Below are 17,266 nucleotides of genomic sequence, written 5' to 3'. Positions count from 1 at the left end.
AATAATACCTGTGGAACTCAGTGAAGGTATTCCTCTTGATTGCCCATGAAATCAGGCACAAAAACCTGTTGATAAGCAAACGAGGTAATTTGCAAAACTGCATTGCAATGAACAAAAATTGAGCCAGATAGGAACGCCACTGAAGTCAAAGGGTGTATGTCAGTTTATACCAATAGCATTCCCTGCTCTTACCGTACACATATCCATCAGAGCTGTATGGCAAATAAAATTTCTGTGTTTAAGCACAATCAGATTTCTGAGAACAAAGCAAACATCCCAAATTACAAAGGTCCAATAGCTGCAAAAGCAGCATTAAAAAATACAGACAGCTTATCTGTGGTCATCTGACAAAGCTAGGCAAGATTGGCAGTTGCAATTTTCTAAAAGATGTTTCCTGACCTGTTCAAAAACATTCTGGTGGTCTTGCTTGCTTTCTGGTGGGTGCCAAATTACAGCTGTTAATGCTTGATAGTCTGATAGACTTACTGTGAAGGCGTGCCAAATTACAGCTGTTAATGCTTGATAGTCTAACTGATAGACTTACTGTGAAGGTCAGTGGTCTGAGAGAGGTAAGTGGATTAGGAAAGCGGTAGTTTTGCTTCATTTTTGCATCCATACCTATACTTCACATCAGTAATGCACTTTGGTCCTCTCCACTGCTGTGCTGGCCTCTTACCCCAGTGCCAGAATTCACAGAAAGGAGAGGAAATCATTACAGGCAGAAAAATTAAATATCCCCATTGTGGAGCTGCACCTACCTATGTCACTTTCTTTGGCCACAACCAAACCTACAACAGAAAAATAAAAGAAATATTCAGTACCCAGAACATGCTTGGATTTTCTGACTACTTCTACATGGAGATGTTTAGCTACTGAAAAAGAAATAACAGATTGAGCAAATTAAAGATGCAAACAACTTGTCAGGGCTGGTGAATCTAAACATTGGCCCATTGCTAGCTCAATTATTGCATTAACTGTAGGTTCTTTCTTGAAAAGCCCAGGCAATTAGCTGCATGCACCCTTCATGCTTTGATCCAGTTCCCAGAGAAAGCAATGGAAAATTCCTCGTTACTGCCTGTGAATGCCAGATTGGGCAGTACAAGACAATAGGAAGGGAAGTTAAGTCTCCCCAAACTTATGGCTGTTGGAAAGACCCCAGCCAGCCTGAACATGATCAGGACGAATGTTCCTGCAGTATTCATTGCATGGAAATGTGTGTGAGGCCTCACCAAGTCTGCACCAGTGAGACCCTCAAGTGAGTACTGGGAAATCTCACTAAATACGAGATTATATGTTGGATCTGGAAGCACAAATACCTCCTGTGCATGTATCATACAGCGGTAGGCTGAGGCTTTGCTTCCAGCTCACCCACAGCACTGCTGAGGCACCAGTCAAAAAGGCACTGAGATCCTCTCACGTTATTCCTTCTGTGACTCTGCATAGGACCAGGGATTCTCCCAGTAACAAATCAAAGCAATGTTATTTCATAATTCAGTGACTTTGCACTGGTTTGTTTGTTTGTTTGTTCTAAGATGGCACTACATAGTTTTTTTGAACACGCTATCCGTTTTTTAATAAGAAACAGTTTGGAGAAATAAAAGATTTACAAATTAAGCCAAATAAAGAAAAAGTGGTCAAGGCCCCTTAAATGACTAGCGTATTTTGACACTAAGAGTATTCTCACATTTTTACCTACAGTTTTGCAGGCACAATTCAAATCAGACTTAGAAGTGGCTTAAATGGTACATTAACCTCAAGTCTGGAAGACCGGAAATGGGATTTGTCATCTAGTAGTTCGTCTATACAACCAGTAAAACTCAACAGAAAAAAATTACCATTATCTCTTGCTTTTAGATAACAACATCCAGTCGTCCTCAGACAACAACTTGTTCTGCACCTACCCTTAACTGCGAAGCAATAGAAAATAAGATAAAAAAGAACATCCAACATTCCTGGAGAGACATACTGAAAGTATGCCAAGAGAAGGATGTCGGCAAGCTAGGAGAAATCCCCGTGTCAGACTTCCCAGGTTTGTTACCATCTGAAAAGTGCTTCATTCATTCTTAGATGCGTTCTGTTTTCTTTCTTGTGTCCCAGCCATAGGAACATCTGGCTTCTAGTAGGTGGTATCCACTGCATGATTGCTCCAGGTACCACCCTGCTTTTGCAGAGCAGAACAGCTTACAGTAGCCTGGAGTGCAATACATTCATGTTCCTATCCGGAACTAGCTGCTGCTTGGAAAAAGAGCGTGTGGCTTTGCTTTTGGGTACTTAGGGCAACAAGTTTCTCATCACCTTCCCCTTTCCATGCCTGGGGATATTGGAATAAATAGATTCACCAGTCTTTTCCTTGTGTGTGCTTCTGGTTGCACTGGTCTTGATGGCTGAATGCCTCTTGATTTGAAAGGACCCTGGAATTTACTCTCAGAAGAGCTCAGCTATGCTGCTCGTCTGTGTTGTTCTTTTCTAGAGAGAGGATTTGCTGCGCCTTTGTTTGGGCACTCACATGTGTGATAAGGCAGTGTGCACCTGTGTAATGAAATGTAAAGTCCTGGCTATAAGAACATGTTAGCCTATCAGGCCTTTTATCTCAGTTAATGTCAAAGAATACTTCTTGTTCATTTAAAATCAAAATGACGTGTTATCAGTTCCCTGAAACCCTGTAGATTGTGAACTGCCACCTGATAAATTTAGGCATATGCATATACCTGCACATAGCAAGAACTGCGTACCACACTTACGCAGCAGTCACTGCAGCTGATGACCTGTCAACATATCCCTGCTGAAACACGGGAACACAGGGCAGCGACTGGCTATTTTTAAGAACGACAGAATGAATATTCTTTCTTTGCATTTCAGATATAGCAGAGAAGTTCAATTTGGATTTAAGCGAAGGGGAAATTAACCAAGTAACAACAAAATACGATTTAAACAAAAATGGAAGATTTGCATACTATAACTTTCTTCAAAGTTGTATCTTGTTATTAAAACCACAGGAACGCTCACTGCTACAGAGGGTAATTATACAGAAGCCACAAAAGCCGGTAGGTACAAAACTTATAAAAATCAAAATGGCAATTTTTTTTCCGTTTCTGCTGTACTGACAGGATAGTTCATGGCCTGTTTCTATAGTCACTTTGTGCAGGGACTTTCCAGCATTCTCTTATTTAATCCCATGATATTAATTGCCTAGTATTCATTTGGTATCTCCTTCAGTTGGAGGATTTAATTCCTTGGGATCGTGCTCTATGTATCCAGGTTATATGGTAAATTGGCTAAATTGGCTAAAATTTGGATAATAATTCCAAACAGAAAACACAGGAACTGATGGTTTAAGACCTTTGTTGAACTAAATAAAAATCAAGCTAGGAGTAAAACGTGCATGGGATGTGATTTAGGATGGCCCTGATCTTGTCAGCAAGCTGTGCCTCTGCTCCGCACCCGGCACTGTGAGAAAAGCCCAGAGGAAGCTCTCACTTGCACTGCTCCTAATGGTCACTAAAAACATCTAGTAGCCAGGACTGGCCAGCACACATTGCTCCCTCACAGCTCTCCCTGCCACACGTCTCTGCTTCCCAAGCTGTGACGAAGAGGCAAAAGTGTCCCAGCAAGGCAGCCACATGCAGGCTGTTCCCCTCTGCCCATGGGTCCGCTCTGGGGCAGAAAAGATCAAAAGAGATACAGAAATTTGGCTCTCATGGCCCAGAAAGGACGGCATCAGTAATAGCCCAATCAAGTTATGCAGTAGGAACGGTGTCAAGTTATGCAGTAGGAACGGTGCCAAATTCCAAATCTGCTAATTCAGCGAGCCTGCTACATTTTTAGGCTGTTTCTGACTGTGCCTAATTAGTTTAGATATGGTTAGTAGCAGCATTTTATAGAGAAATTACATTACCAAACTGTTTTCAGATGTGGAATGAACAGATTGCTACCAAGGTATGAACAGAGTATCATTAGGAATTATCAAGTATTCACTACCAGTAGGGAGAGTAAGGTAAAACTACTAAGTTTTGCATCAAAGAACCTCATTATCTTACATAAGGTTTCTTTTATACACAAATTTGGTGCTGCAAAATTCCATCCCAGCTTTCTGGAGTGGATAAAGCAGTAATTTTTAAGTGCCTATGTAGTTGTCTCAAATAATTTTTATTTTATTTATTCTATTCAGAAAAAATAATAAAGGTCTCAGTGCATTTTCTGAGCACCTTTATATAATGTAATATTCGAAGTGAAATTTCTTCATAGGTTGCTCAGCCCATTCCACCTCATAAGTGTACAGATGCATACGAAAAGGAATAATAAAAAGAAAAAAAAAAACCCAAAACAAATAAAATGGGTTTTTTCTGGTGGCAGGCACAATTCCTTCTCTTTCTCAAAAGCCTGACAGAATCAATGGCCTAGGGCTTCAAGGAAGCATCCAGGCTCTGAACTATGAAAATAACCCAAGTCGAAATCATCGTGAAGTGCCCTATCCCTCCCTTCAGCCCATAAGAAAACTCAGTACTTTGGGTCGGAAACTGCATTCTTCACGTAGCCACTCTTTTCTCAGCCACGTAGGCTGTAGGAGGAATGTCCCAAGAGGACAGAAAGAAGGCACAGCTGCTCTCCAGGCCTCCTATAACTCATTTAGGTGCAGCACAGCCCCTGTGTCCACATAGTAGATGTATAAAGCCAAGAGTGCACACAAGGAGATGCTTGTAGAAACTCCACTGGCACGTGCAACGGGCACAAGCAGGGCACTATTGACTTACCCAATTACAAGAATAAATACCAGGAGAGCATAGGGGGAAGCTGAGATGGAGCTGTCTTTTAAGAAAATAGTAGAGCAGATCCAGACCCTGCAGGTGGACTGGGGCTTGCTGATTTTTCCCACAGTCCCTTACTCATCACCCCAGTGTTAAAGCTTTGTACAAGTGGAATTAATTTTGCTTTAATGAATAGTTCTGTAGTTCACATATGTTCAGCATACACCAATGTAACAAGTTTATCCAGGCTAAAACAACAGGCCACAACATGTCCCAAGGAAAATTAACCCTTCGGTCCAGCTGCAGAAAGGTTCAAAAGCTGGTTACAAGGTATTTTATGTACTGGGAAAAGTGTACAGTAGGGTTTGGGTATTTCAGCAATACTGTTCTGCTCCCACAGTTGGCTTATGCATTCAGTCACTTTTAAGCAAAAATTTCACTCTGAAAAATGAACACTGCAGAGAATTAAAAATGACTGAAAGAGGGAGTTGAAACAAGGACAAGCATAATACATGTGAAAACACTGAGCTCTGAGCAGAAGTAGCACTGACTTCAGAATCAGTTTCAAATAATAAAAAGTGAGGGCTTTGACAGCGATTAAGTAAATATACCATCTGCACTTCCCAAGAATATCAAAATGTTATAGGTTAAAATAATCTTGTGTAAACAGTATCTTGAAATAATTTGTAAACAAGCACTCAGCAGCCAGTCGCAGATTAAGGCAGCATTACAGTCCAACACCATTTCATTCTGCATCATAGTTGTGCCCAGTTGTGCTCATGATGGTGTTCATAAATGCGAGTCTTTCTCATCCAACTCTGTTAGATGAGTCCTGGACCGCAAACCCCGTCATTCTTCAGCGCAATGCTGAGAATTCAGCCCCAGATCTTGCGCTGCTGGAGACCAATGAAGCGAACTTTTAAATCCTGTGATGAAAGTCATACCGGACTGTTACCTATTGCAGATTTCAGACAAGTAAGTTGCATTTAGCAATTAATAGTTGGGAAATTACAGTAGTCTAATCTGAGCTTCCTGACTGAAAACTTTCTGAAAAATGGTACTGAACCAGAACCCATGAACTCATCCTGGCCCCTCTTTGTGCCTTCATCTCTGACCGTTACTCAGGGTAATCCTTCTCCACACGTGATTACACTTCCTTGAGGTCTTAGTGGGGTCCTGAATAGACAAAACAGAGACAAACCTTAGTCCTTATACGAAGTTTAAACATGTATCTTTCACAAACACATGGGAAGGGAACAGAAGCGTGCCTTCTGGCAGGTCTCCCTTCAGGCACTGCTGCAGCTGCAGGACCCTGTGACCCTCCAACTGGTGCGGTCCCTTCTAAATGTGGATCGGGCTCAAGCAATCCCACTTGAGAGTCTCTGTTTCTGGTTTATCTCTCTGCTCTTCTGTGTGCAGCATAGTTTTGTACTAGGCAAGGGATCCGTATCCTCTGCAAACATTTGTGTACCTTGTATCTCCTCAAATACACACCTGTGTATTCTGGGTATCAGCGATTCTTCATCTAGATCCATGGGGAGTATGATTTTTGCTTAGCTGTACTGGTTTCAAAATCTTTGATGTTGTTTTAACTGGGAATAATGAACACTATCTGTTCTGGAGTAATTCTGAGTATTTGCTATTCAACCTCAAGAAAAAAAAAAATAGCATGGGGCCCTAACCCCATATAATGCTGTGTGCATTAGGACACCCCATGTTGTCACCACTGCTTCAAAGAACTGACCAACAAGTGGACAGGATGCTTGCTCACAGTAAGCAAGTGCTTGGCAGCAACAAGCAACGCTAAGGTGTGCTTCTCACGTTCCCCGTCCCCTGGAGCTGCAGGGAGCCAGCTTGCTGCCTCGTAGACCATAAACCTGGGTGATTATACCAGTCACAGAAGTGCTTTTTTAAATCTTTACTTATTTAGGGGTGGTGGGAACGTGATATGTTCTGGCACTGCCACATAGTTGAAACCTAAGTCCCTGCCTGCTCCTCTAGGAAGGCTGAGGAGCAGGATGCGTCGATGTGGCTGTATCAGCTTCATGCCTGAGGCTCCCTGTCTATCCCTGCAGCTTTCTGACTGCCTGGGCCCTGCCTCGTCAGACTGGGCTCCAGGGAGAAGGAGTGAAGATCAGGCTCCTTTGCATTTTATTTTAATTTGTCATGTTCCTTTAGGACATGTGATGATTACCATTTATAGCTAAAGCAATGTCAACAACTTTCAAGTCAAGCTTCCTAACAAGATATAAGCTAAGCAAAAAAAAAAACAACCCAAACCACAACACAACCACAAAACTACTTCCTTGTGGATATAGATCAAGAAACAATCCCTGATTCCAAAATCCTACTACAAAGGCCTTAATCTTCTGCCTGACATGATATCAAGTGATTTGTGGAGGTACAGATCCCTTTATCTCCTAGGTAACTTAATTTACCGAAACGGGGAAATTAGCTTTCTACTAACTTCAGTAACACTGCTATTTATGGCAGTATTATCTGCAAGGGGTCATTAGCGATTTCTGATGCCGAGCTGTTAAGAGGGAAAGGGGCAGACTAATCTGAGTTTGCCAGAAAACTAATGACAACTGACACAGCACACAAGGACGCACCGTGTTGCTGGTCACTTTTATGGTTTAAATTCCCAAGTGCATCTAAAACCAGAAGTAGTCCCCAGAAATTAATGCATTCTTTTCTTTCATGTTAGGGCATTGAGAACATTTAAAACTGTTGAAGTGCTGAAAAAAATGCAGCAGATGAAATATTTGAAAGATGCAGGTATCTAACCTGGCTTTTAGCATCGGGTGAACCAGATGAGTCCTGTTCAAGCTGGGTCCTTACTGAAGTGTTAGGATGGCACACTTACAGGCTGAGCATGTGTCCCATGGAAATTAAAAGCACTGAGTGCATCACGGGCGTTATTATATACACAGAGGGTTGCACAGTTTGAGTGACTGGATTAGTCCTTCTGTTTCTCCGGCTGCAAAGGCTGCAGATCATCCAAGGAAGATCGAAAGGAAGATATTCCACCTCTTCATCTCATCTCCAGATAGTAGTGAAAGCCTTTAAAACATCTACTTTTTGTAAATGAGCTTCTATGCATGTGGGTGCTACCAGTTTCCCAGTGCTCCCTTAGGCAAGCGCTGGTTGGGCTCACGTACAAAACCCCTGCGTGTGCAGGTTTTCAAATATGCATCCCTGAGAGCCAGGATCGGCATGGGAAGAGTGAGAGACCATAAAGGAAAGTTTGATTTTCTAATATTCTGAGAAACCTAAGACAGAATGGAGCTGAATCATCAAGTTATTTTGTAAAGAAATTTTAGCAAGGTAAACTAATGTTTTTGCTTCTTGCTTACCCAAAGCACTGGAATAAATTTTCAAGTTGCCTCTGTCTTTTGTAGATTCTTCATGAGTACAGCATCAACCTAACTGAAGAGGAGTTATTTAACATTTTGGAATATTATGATAAAACTTTGTCTTCAAAAATATCCTACAACGATTTTCTCCGGGCATTCATACAGTAGGATTTGGTCAAATGCAGGAAACTGTAGATAAAGACAGTGACTGATTTATCATTTCAAATTTCAAACTAATAAATTAATTGAGTATGGCTTTTTTTATATCTATTCATTAGAAAACTCAAAATACTTTAAAATTCTGACAGCAGTCCCATGCTCTGGATTAAATCTACACAGTGAGGGAATTAATTTTGCATAATCCATTTATCAAAAAAGAAAGAGACAACAATTAACATTGTCAAAATAATGTTTCCTAAGACGTCTCCAAAAGCAATTCATTTAAGGAAATTCTTTTTTTTTTTTTTAATTTTATGCATTTTATTAATGACATACTCTTTACTTCAGTAAAAAGGTTTACAAGACATACTATTGAATTTCCCCAATTGTCATTTTCCAAATGTATTACTTTTTGGAAAAGACCTCTAAGATCAAGTCCAACTGTTCATCTAAAACTGCCATTCCACCACTAAACCATGTCCTAAGCACCTTGTCTACCCCTTTTAAATACCTCCGGGGATGGGGACTCAACCACTTCCCCGGGCAGCCCATTCCAATGCTTAATAACACTGTCTGTGAAGAAATTTTCCCTAATGTCCAACCTAAAACTCCCCTGGCACAATTTGAGGCCATTTCCTCTTTCCTATTGCCTGTTACCAAGGAGGAGAGACCAACACCCACCTCACAGCAGACTCCTTTCAGGTACTTGCAGAAGGCAATCAGGTCTCCCCTCAGCCTCCTCTCCTCCAGGCTAAACAACCCCAGTCCCCTCAGCCGCTCCTCATCAGACTTGTGCTCCAGACCCCTCACCAGCTTTGTGGCTCTCCTCTGGACACGTTCCAGCCACGCAACGTCTTTCTTGTAGTGAGGGGCCCAAAACTGAACTCAGTATTCAAGGTGCAGCCTCACCAGCACCGAGTACAGGGGCACGATCACTTCCCTACTCCTGCTGGCCACACTATTCCTGGTACAAGCCAGGATGCCATTGGCCTTCTTGGCCACCTGGGCACACTGCTGGCTCATATTCAGCCAGCTGTTAACCTGTCACGGATGGAGTGAGAGGGAGGGAAAAATAATGTGGTTTATTGGTGTAAAACAGTGAGTTAACAAAGTTCAGTGGTAAATGCGACAATAGTTTATAAGATTCTATGGCAAGGTAGACTTTGTTATTTACCGCACAGAGGACAGGGTCAAGACAAAACTGTCAGGGAGACCCTCCCGTTGAGTCATGAGGCTGAGAAAAGATCCCCTTGCTTTCTAAACTCCCTCAGAGAGGAGTCTAGGTGCAGCTGGATCCAATCCTAGGCCCAGACTTGGTCAACGGTTTATGTCTAAAGGATTATACACGCGCAATCAATCTTTTATGTCACTTAGCTAAGATTTCCAAGTTAGCATGCTGTTAGTCACTTACCGAGAATCTGTTGTGGTAAGGAATCTCCCAGCCTCAAGGAGTAACCTTGAGAGGCGTCCCTGCTCAAGGGGAGATCCTGGCGTGCAGCCCGCTGCTGTACAGGAGAGCTCAAAGGGCTTTTGGGCTGCTCACTATTTATGGGGGTAAGATAATTGGCTCATAGTCATATTTGCATGCTGACCACTGTGCTTAGGTAGGCACATTCCACAATAGCCCTTGGCTATTGTATTATTGCCTGTCTCCCCCCACATCCAGTGGGTGCATCCTTCATGACCAGACACATCTATCACCACGGCCACAGGTGGTTATCACTTGAAAGATGTCAAAGGAAGGGGGCTCTCCCCAAAGCCTGTAGCGCTGCATGGGGTTGTTGTGACCAACGTGCAGGACCCGGCACTTGGCCTCATTGAACCTCGTACAGTTGGTCTTGCACCATCGCTCCAGCCTGTCCAGGTCCCTCTGCAGAGCCCTCCTCCCCTCGAGCAGATCAACACTACCACCCAGTTTGGTGTCATCTGCAAACTTACTGAGGGCACACTCAATCCCCTCATCCAGGTCGTCGATAAAAATATTAAACAAGACCGGCCCTAGAACTGAGCCCTGGGGGACACCGCTTGTGACCGAGCACCAACTGAATTTAACTTGCAGTGCCATACATGTATTGTCAAAGACAGGTTAATCTGGACCGGCCACTGAAATCTGAGCAGATGCCACCTGTGTGTGGACACCACACCTTTCTCTGTCAAAACTGTTCTACATTCTTCAGCACAGTTTAGAAGAGAAGCTACTTTGCCAATGAGCATTGGCTTCTTAACTGCAGAGAAATATTCCCCATGTTAGCCATGAGGCTTACCTTTTTCAAGGATACTCTCTCTATATATTTATACAATAAACAGTAAATTGCAAGTAAAACCTCTGGTTAGATTTCCCAGTTCTAGAAAAATTCTCTTTGAACATCTTGTGAGGTGCTCAGATCTTGGTGAGGAAATGGAAAGATAATTGTTTGACTGTTGAATTCCTGTTATAATTAAAGGATAATATGATCAGCAGAGCCTGCTTTCTGGCAACTAAATACTTACCTGCTCTGAAGAACTGTTAGGTAAATATTTCTTTGCTCAGTTCCTGAATTAGCTTTCATTAGTACACCAAAGAGCCCTGTCCTCATCACCTGAGCTGATTTGGTATCTTTCTTTCTCCCAAGTAATATATAAAGATAAGTCAGCAAAGATTAATAAAACAAAAAAAAAGAGAGCAAGTTATGGGTGTAAAAACACACGTGTGCACATGCACACATACACACACACCCCCCCTTTCTATCAAGGGAAGTCTTTGGCATGAGAAGGGGTAGAAGAACATAATCTTCTTTTTCTTATTATTTCTAGTGAATGTGTGAACCACTACAATGAATCTGAAAGATTCCCAGTGCAGAATACTTTAATGCATGAGGTTTTTTTCTGAGAAATTGTTTCTTTGCATTTGGGGCTTTTCAGGAGATATTTTGCAGATTTTGAGTAAAAAGCATTGGGGAGGTTTCAGGTTGGACGTTCTGTATTGTTTCTCTTTTAGTTTCTAAGATTTGTGTAATTTGTACTCTACTATAAAACAAATACATTTGGAATTGCATATATCTGAAATAGTAATGTAAAAGACTCTTGCTAGACTTTTTTCCAAAATTGATAGTTATCTGTAAGTCCCTGAAATTGCTGCTGAGATATTTGATTAACAGAGGAGACTGACACTACCGTTATTTAAGGAACTTCTCCCATGCTACATCAATACAAAAATTCCTAGTTCCATTAATAGAAAACAGTGGGTTCTAAGAACACACATACATATGTCAGCAAGTGGCCAAAAAGTGCTGGTCCTGATTCAGCAGCCTGAACACAGGCACGGGTCAGTTATTCCCACCTGGCCTCCCCAGTAGGTCCTTGTGCCAACACCATCCAGCCCCACAGGGATGTCTCCAGCGTCGAAGGCATCAGACTGCAGTAGGTAACTGGGCTTCAGCAACAGATCTGAGCCCAAGAGGGGTTCAGTTTAGCCCCACTTAAAATCAAAATTAGCTTTTTTTTTTTTGTTTCATTTTATCCTCATAGCTGGTGTGAAGCCTCAAACTGCTCTCTTCCTTAATGGCATATTCCTTAATTCATATTAATTAAAGAATTAATTGCTATTTGGAATACCTAAGATTATAAAACAAATATTACATTAATTATTTTTAAAAGAGTGGATTTTGCTGTACTGATCTAACCAAGGAGAAAAAAAAATAAACTACGTAAGTGATTATTGCATAGAGTTGGTTGTGATTTTTGGCTGGTTGTTCCCTCCTTCCCCCCCCCCCAAAAAAAATCTCCTATACCTCCTGTTTGATAATTGGGTCCAATTTTATATCACATGCAATAGGATTTCCATCCCCGTACTGCTTTCTGGCACAGAGCGTGGCTACTGCGTTTCACGAAGGGATGCAGGAGTTGTATCCCTTGCTCCATTTTCAAGACACGGGCTGCCTTCAGGAGAGGCGAGGGGGCACCTCCAGGTTTCCTGACACATCCTGGCAGAGGATTTTTCATTAGTTCAACTGGCAGGAGTATCAAATCCAACAACTCCGAAGGGATTAAAGAACAATCTTTTCGCTGTACAAACAAATCAAATCATGCTGGCTTTTTTAGTGAGTTCTTAAAGGCAGGGATGGCACTTACCAACTGTTTATCCAACCTCGGAAAGAAACCCGAACTGAATTTCAACTGCCAGCATTTTGAAATCGCTGAGGTGATTTTTCATATTAAAATCACAAACTGCTGGATGGATAAACTTTGTAATAGAAGAGGGGTTTATTTTTTTGGCAGCCGTTCCCCCCGTGCCCAAGGGTCAGCCACCCAGCCAGGAGGGGCTGGCAGAGATCCCTTGTATTTCCACTCCAAGGCAGGTAACGTCAGCGGGATTGAGCATTACCCCAGGGTAATGGTCTCCCGCTGCTGCATGCAAACGCTGCGGCAAAGCTGAGGCAGTTAGGAAAACAAAAACATCAGCGCAAAGCTAAGAAATTTCATTTCCAAGCAGAGGATGTTGATCCCCTGCCTGCTCAGGATCGCCATGTTCTCCGTCATCCCTGGAGCAGCAGCATGGGCACAGGGACACGGGGACACCGCCCCAGCTGCCGCCACGCTGCCCTTGACCTGCTGGGCCGCTGCTTTGGGTGGGAGGTGAGGAACACAATGCCCCGGAGGGATTTTGGCAGCGTGGGTCCCTGCCAGCGCTCCCTGCGGTGCGGCAGGTGCTGCCCCCGAAACACAGCAGCAGGCGACGGCCTCCTCCCTGCCCCTCGCCAGCCATCAAGCCACAGGGAGCCATCGCTGGCTGTTCCCTCCAGACGTGCCTCTTCTGGGCTCAGCGGAGAAAAGCCCTTGAGCAGGGTCTCCCGCCTCCCTCCCCCAGGGCCCTGTCGCAGGCGGTGGGAAAGGAGGGGTGGGCCCTCACCCGTGGCAGCTGGGGCATGGCCTCCTGGCTGCAGCCCAGCCCTTGCGCTCGGCTTTGTGGCAGGCTGCCATCAACACCTGACTGGGCGAATCACGCTTAACACTGTCAGGCATCCCGCGGGCTGTGAAGGGAGGCCAAACACACCCCATGATCAGGGGAGGCATCCACCTTCAGCAGCCTCTCCGGCAAGGCCTGGAGAGCAGCAGTCAAAGATCCCCAGGAATCCACTCAGCTGTGAACAACCTGCCCCCCATGAGAGCAGCACTAGGCCTCACCACCCACCCGCAGTATTGCCCTGCTGCTCCATCCCCAAAACCAGCAGTCCCGGTGACTGCTTATGCGCCTCTTCTGAGCTGGAGACAAAAGGTTGGCTAAAACTAAAAGAAGATGGATCCTTCTGCAGTGTTTTAACATCATCATAAATTTAATTTCCTTCACTCCAGAGCAGAACAAGCTAACTGAAGGAGGGTTCCCTCACTGCCAGATCTGCTGCTGCACAGGAGCCTCAAGTCACCACCAGGTCACCCACCCACCAAACCCCTCTTGTTTGCCCACCTGTGCATCCAAGTTTCTCTCATTGCTGCGTCCCTCAGCAGAACAGCCACTCCGGTACAGCACCTCCAACAGGGGGCTGGTGAGCAGGCACCTCCAGCTTGCCACTACCAAATTACATGCCCTGACTGTTCAGAAAACCATTTACAGGAAGAAAAGCACCCCAAAGATGTGCTGGTCACCAGCACAGGGAAAACGCCACCCCCCCGAGTGGCAACCTGCCCAGAGGGACCAGGTCACCACCAGCACAAGCCTGCACAGCAAGAAAGGTCACAACAGCCAAGCACCATAGGGCTTCTAGGTAATTCAAATACAATATAAATACCCCTCTCTACACAGAAAGTTAACTTCATGTATAAGCAGACTGTGGGAAATGGTGTCTTTCACTGGATTTTCTTCCTCCCCCATCTTTCCTCTCAGGTTTTTCTCACCTCGAAGCCCCTGTAAATATGGATGCTCACCAGTAACATGTGCTGCTCATTAGCACATCCTCAAGCCCACCTGAGCTACTTGGCCTCTCCAAATCCCCTGCCCGGAGGCCAGCTTGCTGCTGGTGCCAAGAGGCAGGGGCTGGTCTGGGGGAGGGGGGCAGCTCTAGGAGGGCCCTTTTGGAACAGGGCAGAAGCATGAGGAAGTGGGACAAGGGAAAAGAAAGATGGGAACCAGTCTGAGGAGGGAAGGAAGAAGAGGTTTGTAGGTTCTGTACCAGGTATAGCTATCCTTGGGCTTGGCACAGAGCCTGCAAGAGCAGCAATAGAGCCTCGCTGTGCTCAAAGGATGAAGAAGTAGGGAAGGGCAGAGGGAGGGCTGAGGCTAGGCAAAGGGACAGGAGAGAGAGGAAAGAAGGAACGGGGTCATATGGGCCATCTTCTACATCAGCAACTGGCATAAAGCCTGCAAGGCTAGAAATACAGTGCTCTACAGAAGGAAAAAAAAATCAAACTTCTTTAGAATGCAGTCATTTCATTTGTTTGATTAAGGCATTACTGTGTGAAATGCCTACCTCTCTGTGCAATTACTGTTTTTATCTGGAAGATATGCAGCAGGTCATGAACAGTAAGGGATGCTCCAAACATGGCAAAAAGAAAATCGGATTTAAAAAAAAAAATCCATTTTCTAAAAAATAATTTTCTTCTGTTTTTGAATTTTGCTATGCTAAAGGTTGTCACGCAATGGAAAGAGCATTATTATGCTGTGAAAAGAGTCATAAAAAGAATTTTGTATTATATCAATACTTAAAATATGCAAATATGATATCTTCACAATGCCCAAAAATTATGCTTGGCATGAATTCTTAGCAACAATACAAATATCATCATCTTCAAATAAGCAGGTATAACACGCTGCTCAAATAGCTGTAAAAACAACCTCATCACAGCTCTGGGAGCATCCAGATTTCATCTTTGATGTAGGTAGATTTTAAGTAAGAAAGGGAAGAAAGTTGTCTTAAACATCAGGGTGTATTGGGATGAGCCTTAGTGGAGCGACTGCATATTTAACATGGAAAGGAGCCCTGCCGGTGTGCATTTGCAGAGCTGTTGTTGTTATAAAAACCCAGTTCTGGTGCTATGCGGGCAGAGCTATGGGGGCTGAGCGCCGCGGCACAGCCTTCTCCTTCCCTCCCGAATCCCTGCTAAAACATGGTTATCCCCAGGCTGCCGTCCAGCACGTTTGAGCCTTACGTTAGCTAGTGCCTGTCTTTAGCACAACATGTAAATTGGCTGTGATTTTTTTTAAAAAAAGTGGAGGGGGAAATAGTAAAAACAATATAACACGGACATTTTGCTGTGGGGTGGATACCCTTTCACACCATCTTTAGGTGTAAGTATCTTCACAGGGCTTGACTCTGATCTAGTTAAATCAACAACGTACTGTGACTCCCCTGGCTTTGGTGGATTTACCCCAGCATTTGAGATCAGGATCAGACCTCATCAATTTTATTTGCTTTCTTTTTTTTCTTTGCTGCAATCAGGTTTTCAAAAAAAGTAGCAGCTATTTCTGCTCACTCCAGAGCGAGAGTGGCGGGAGGGTTTTGCCCGAGGAACAATGCATCCTTCTCCGTACACTGTACAGAATTCCCATCTTGTGGATTAGAATAGATGTTGAAACAGTTCTAATTAACGTTTTTAATTTGCATTTTAATTGCCTGCCAGGGTGTGAAATGACATGTCTGGGTAAAGGAGTGTTTTTCTTGGTTCCAGTGGTTTGCACAGTCCCAGCGAGGTGACAGGGGTGGAAGCCCCATGGCCACTGGTCATTTTGCAGCATTCCCCATAATTAAGGCAGGGCCTGATCCAAAGCCCAATAAGTTACAGCTGAAAGGATTCACGTGGGTGTTCATTTGTTTGTTTACTTTTGATGAATGGGACTCCCATAATTAATTTTTGTCTGAAGATACACATCAGATCCTGATTTTAAAATTGCCAGTTGCAAAGAATCAGCTCAATCATTCGAAGGTTGTTTTAGTGGCTAATGACTCCCTTTGTAAAGAAAACACCATATACATACATATGAATACATAATATATATTTTTAAGATTATGTTATTTCAGTTATGAATTTGCCTCTGTGCGGCTTCCAGCTTGTGCACCCTGCAGTTACATAAAGGTCACGGTGAAATCATCCTGAACTGCTTCTTTTTTCAGCAAGACTGAGTGAGCTCCCCAGATTTTCACCTCTACAGGTGAAGTTTCCAGTCCTTTTCCCATTTCCATAGGCCCTCCTGGTGTCGATTTCAACTTCTCAAAATCATGGTAGAGTCGGAGATGTCTGAACTGGGACGTTTTTGAATCTCAGCCGTAGGGATGCCAAATGCAGAGGACACGTAACCTCCTTCTGCCGGCTTTGCCCACCCAACTGCTGCATTTGTTCTGGCTGCAGCACCGGCTGGGCACACCAGGCGCTTTCTGCCAGCCAGACCCATATCTAAGTCCTTCCTTTTAGTGCTCTGGCCCACGTCCTGTGTTTAGGGACATGACTTCACACATGGCCATACTGAAATGCAGACCAATTTGCTGTACCTCATTCTCTTAAAAAACAACCCAACTAGATCAGAGTGTGCCTGTGAGCCATCCTATCCAGTATTTCCTGCAGTCCAACACTTGGTTCATCTACAAAAAGTTTCAGTAACACCTTTTTTTGCAGGGGAGGCAGGCTTCCCGGTCAAGATCTAGCAGTTAAATCATGTCGGGACAGGAACCACTACCTGGAGGACCCTACAAAACATATAGCCTCTTAAAGATGATTCCTCATTTAATTACATCGGTTAGGTGGTTTTTAATTCATTTAACGTGTGCCATTGAAATTATATCATTCCCGTTTCCTCCTCAAAATACTAGGCAATGGTGCCAAGTCATGTGCCTTACAGAAGTCTATTACCTTAACAATATTTCATTTGTCATCCAAACTTGTAATCTCATAAAAAGATATCAAATTAGTCTGAGAAGATCCATTTTACTTAAACTCACCTTGATTAGCATTTAATTTTATTAGCCCCTTCTAATTCTTTATTACTCAAGCCTTGCACAATCAATCCCATTGCTGCTTTTTTCTGGGGATCAAAGTCAG

At 43.6% G+C, this 17,266-nt stretch overlaps 1 protein-coding gene across 1 annotated transcript in view; it reads left to right on the top strand.

Moving 5' to 3' along the window:
- The window catches only part of EFCAB6 (EF-hand calcium binding domain 6), a 105,284-nt gene extending 97,015 nt beyond the window's left edge, over positions 1-8,269 (top strand). Inside the window, 4 exon segments of the mRNA XM_035888510.1 lie at positions 1,855-2,029; positions 2,860-3,044; positions 5,571-5,720; positions 8,147-8,269. Of these exon segments, the coding sequence (XP_035744403.1) occupies positions 1,855-2,029; positions 2,860-3,044; positions 5,571-5,720; positions 8,147-8,269 (633 nt within the window).
- Positions 8,270-17,266: the final 8,997 nt, after the last annotated feature.

The sequence above is a fragment of the Egretta garzetta genome, unplaced genomic scaffold (genome assembly GCF_000687185.1).
Source record: "Egretta garzetta isolate BGI_Z169 unplaced genomic scaffold, ASM68718v1 scaffold81, whole genome shotgun sequence".
NCBI classification, from domain to species: Eukaryota; Metazoa; Chordata; class Aves; order Pelecaniformes; family Ardeidae; genus Egretta; species Egretta garzetta.
This window is presented reverse-complemented; position numbering and strand designations above follow the sequence as displayed.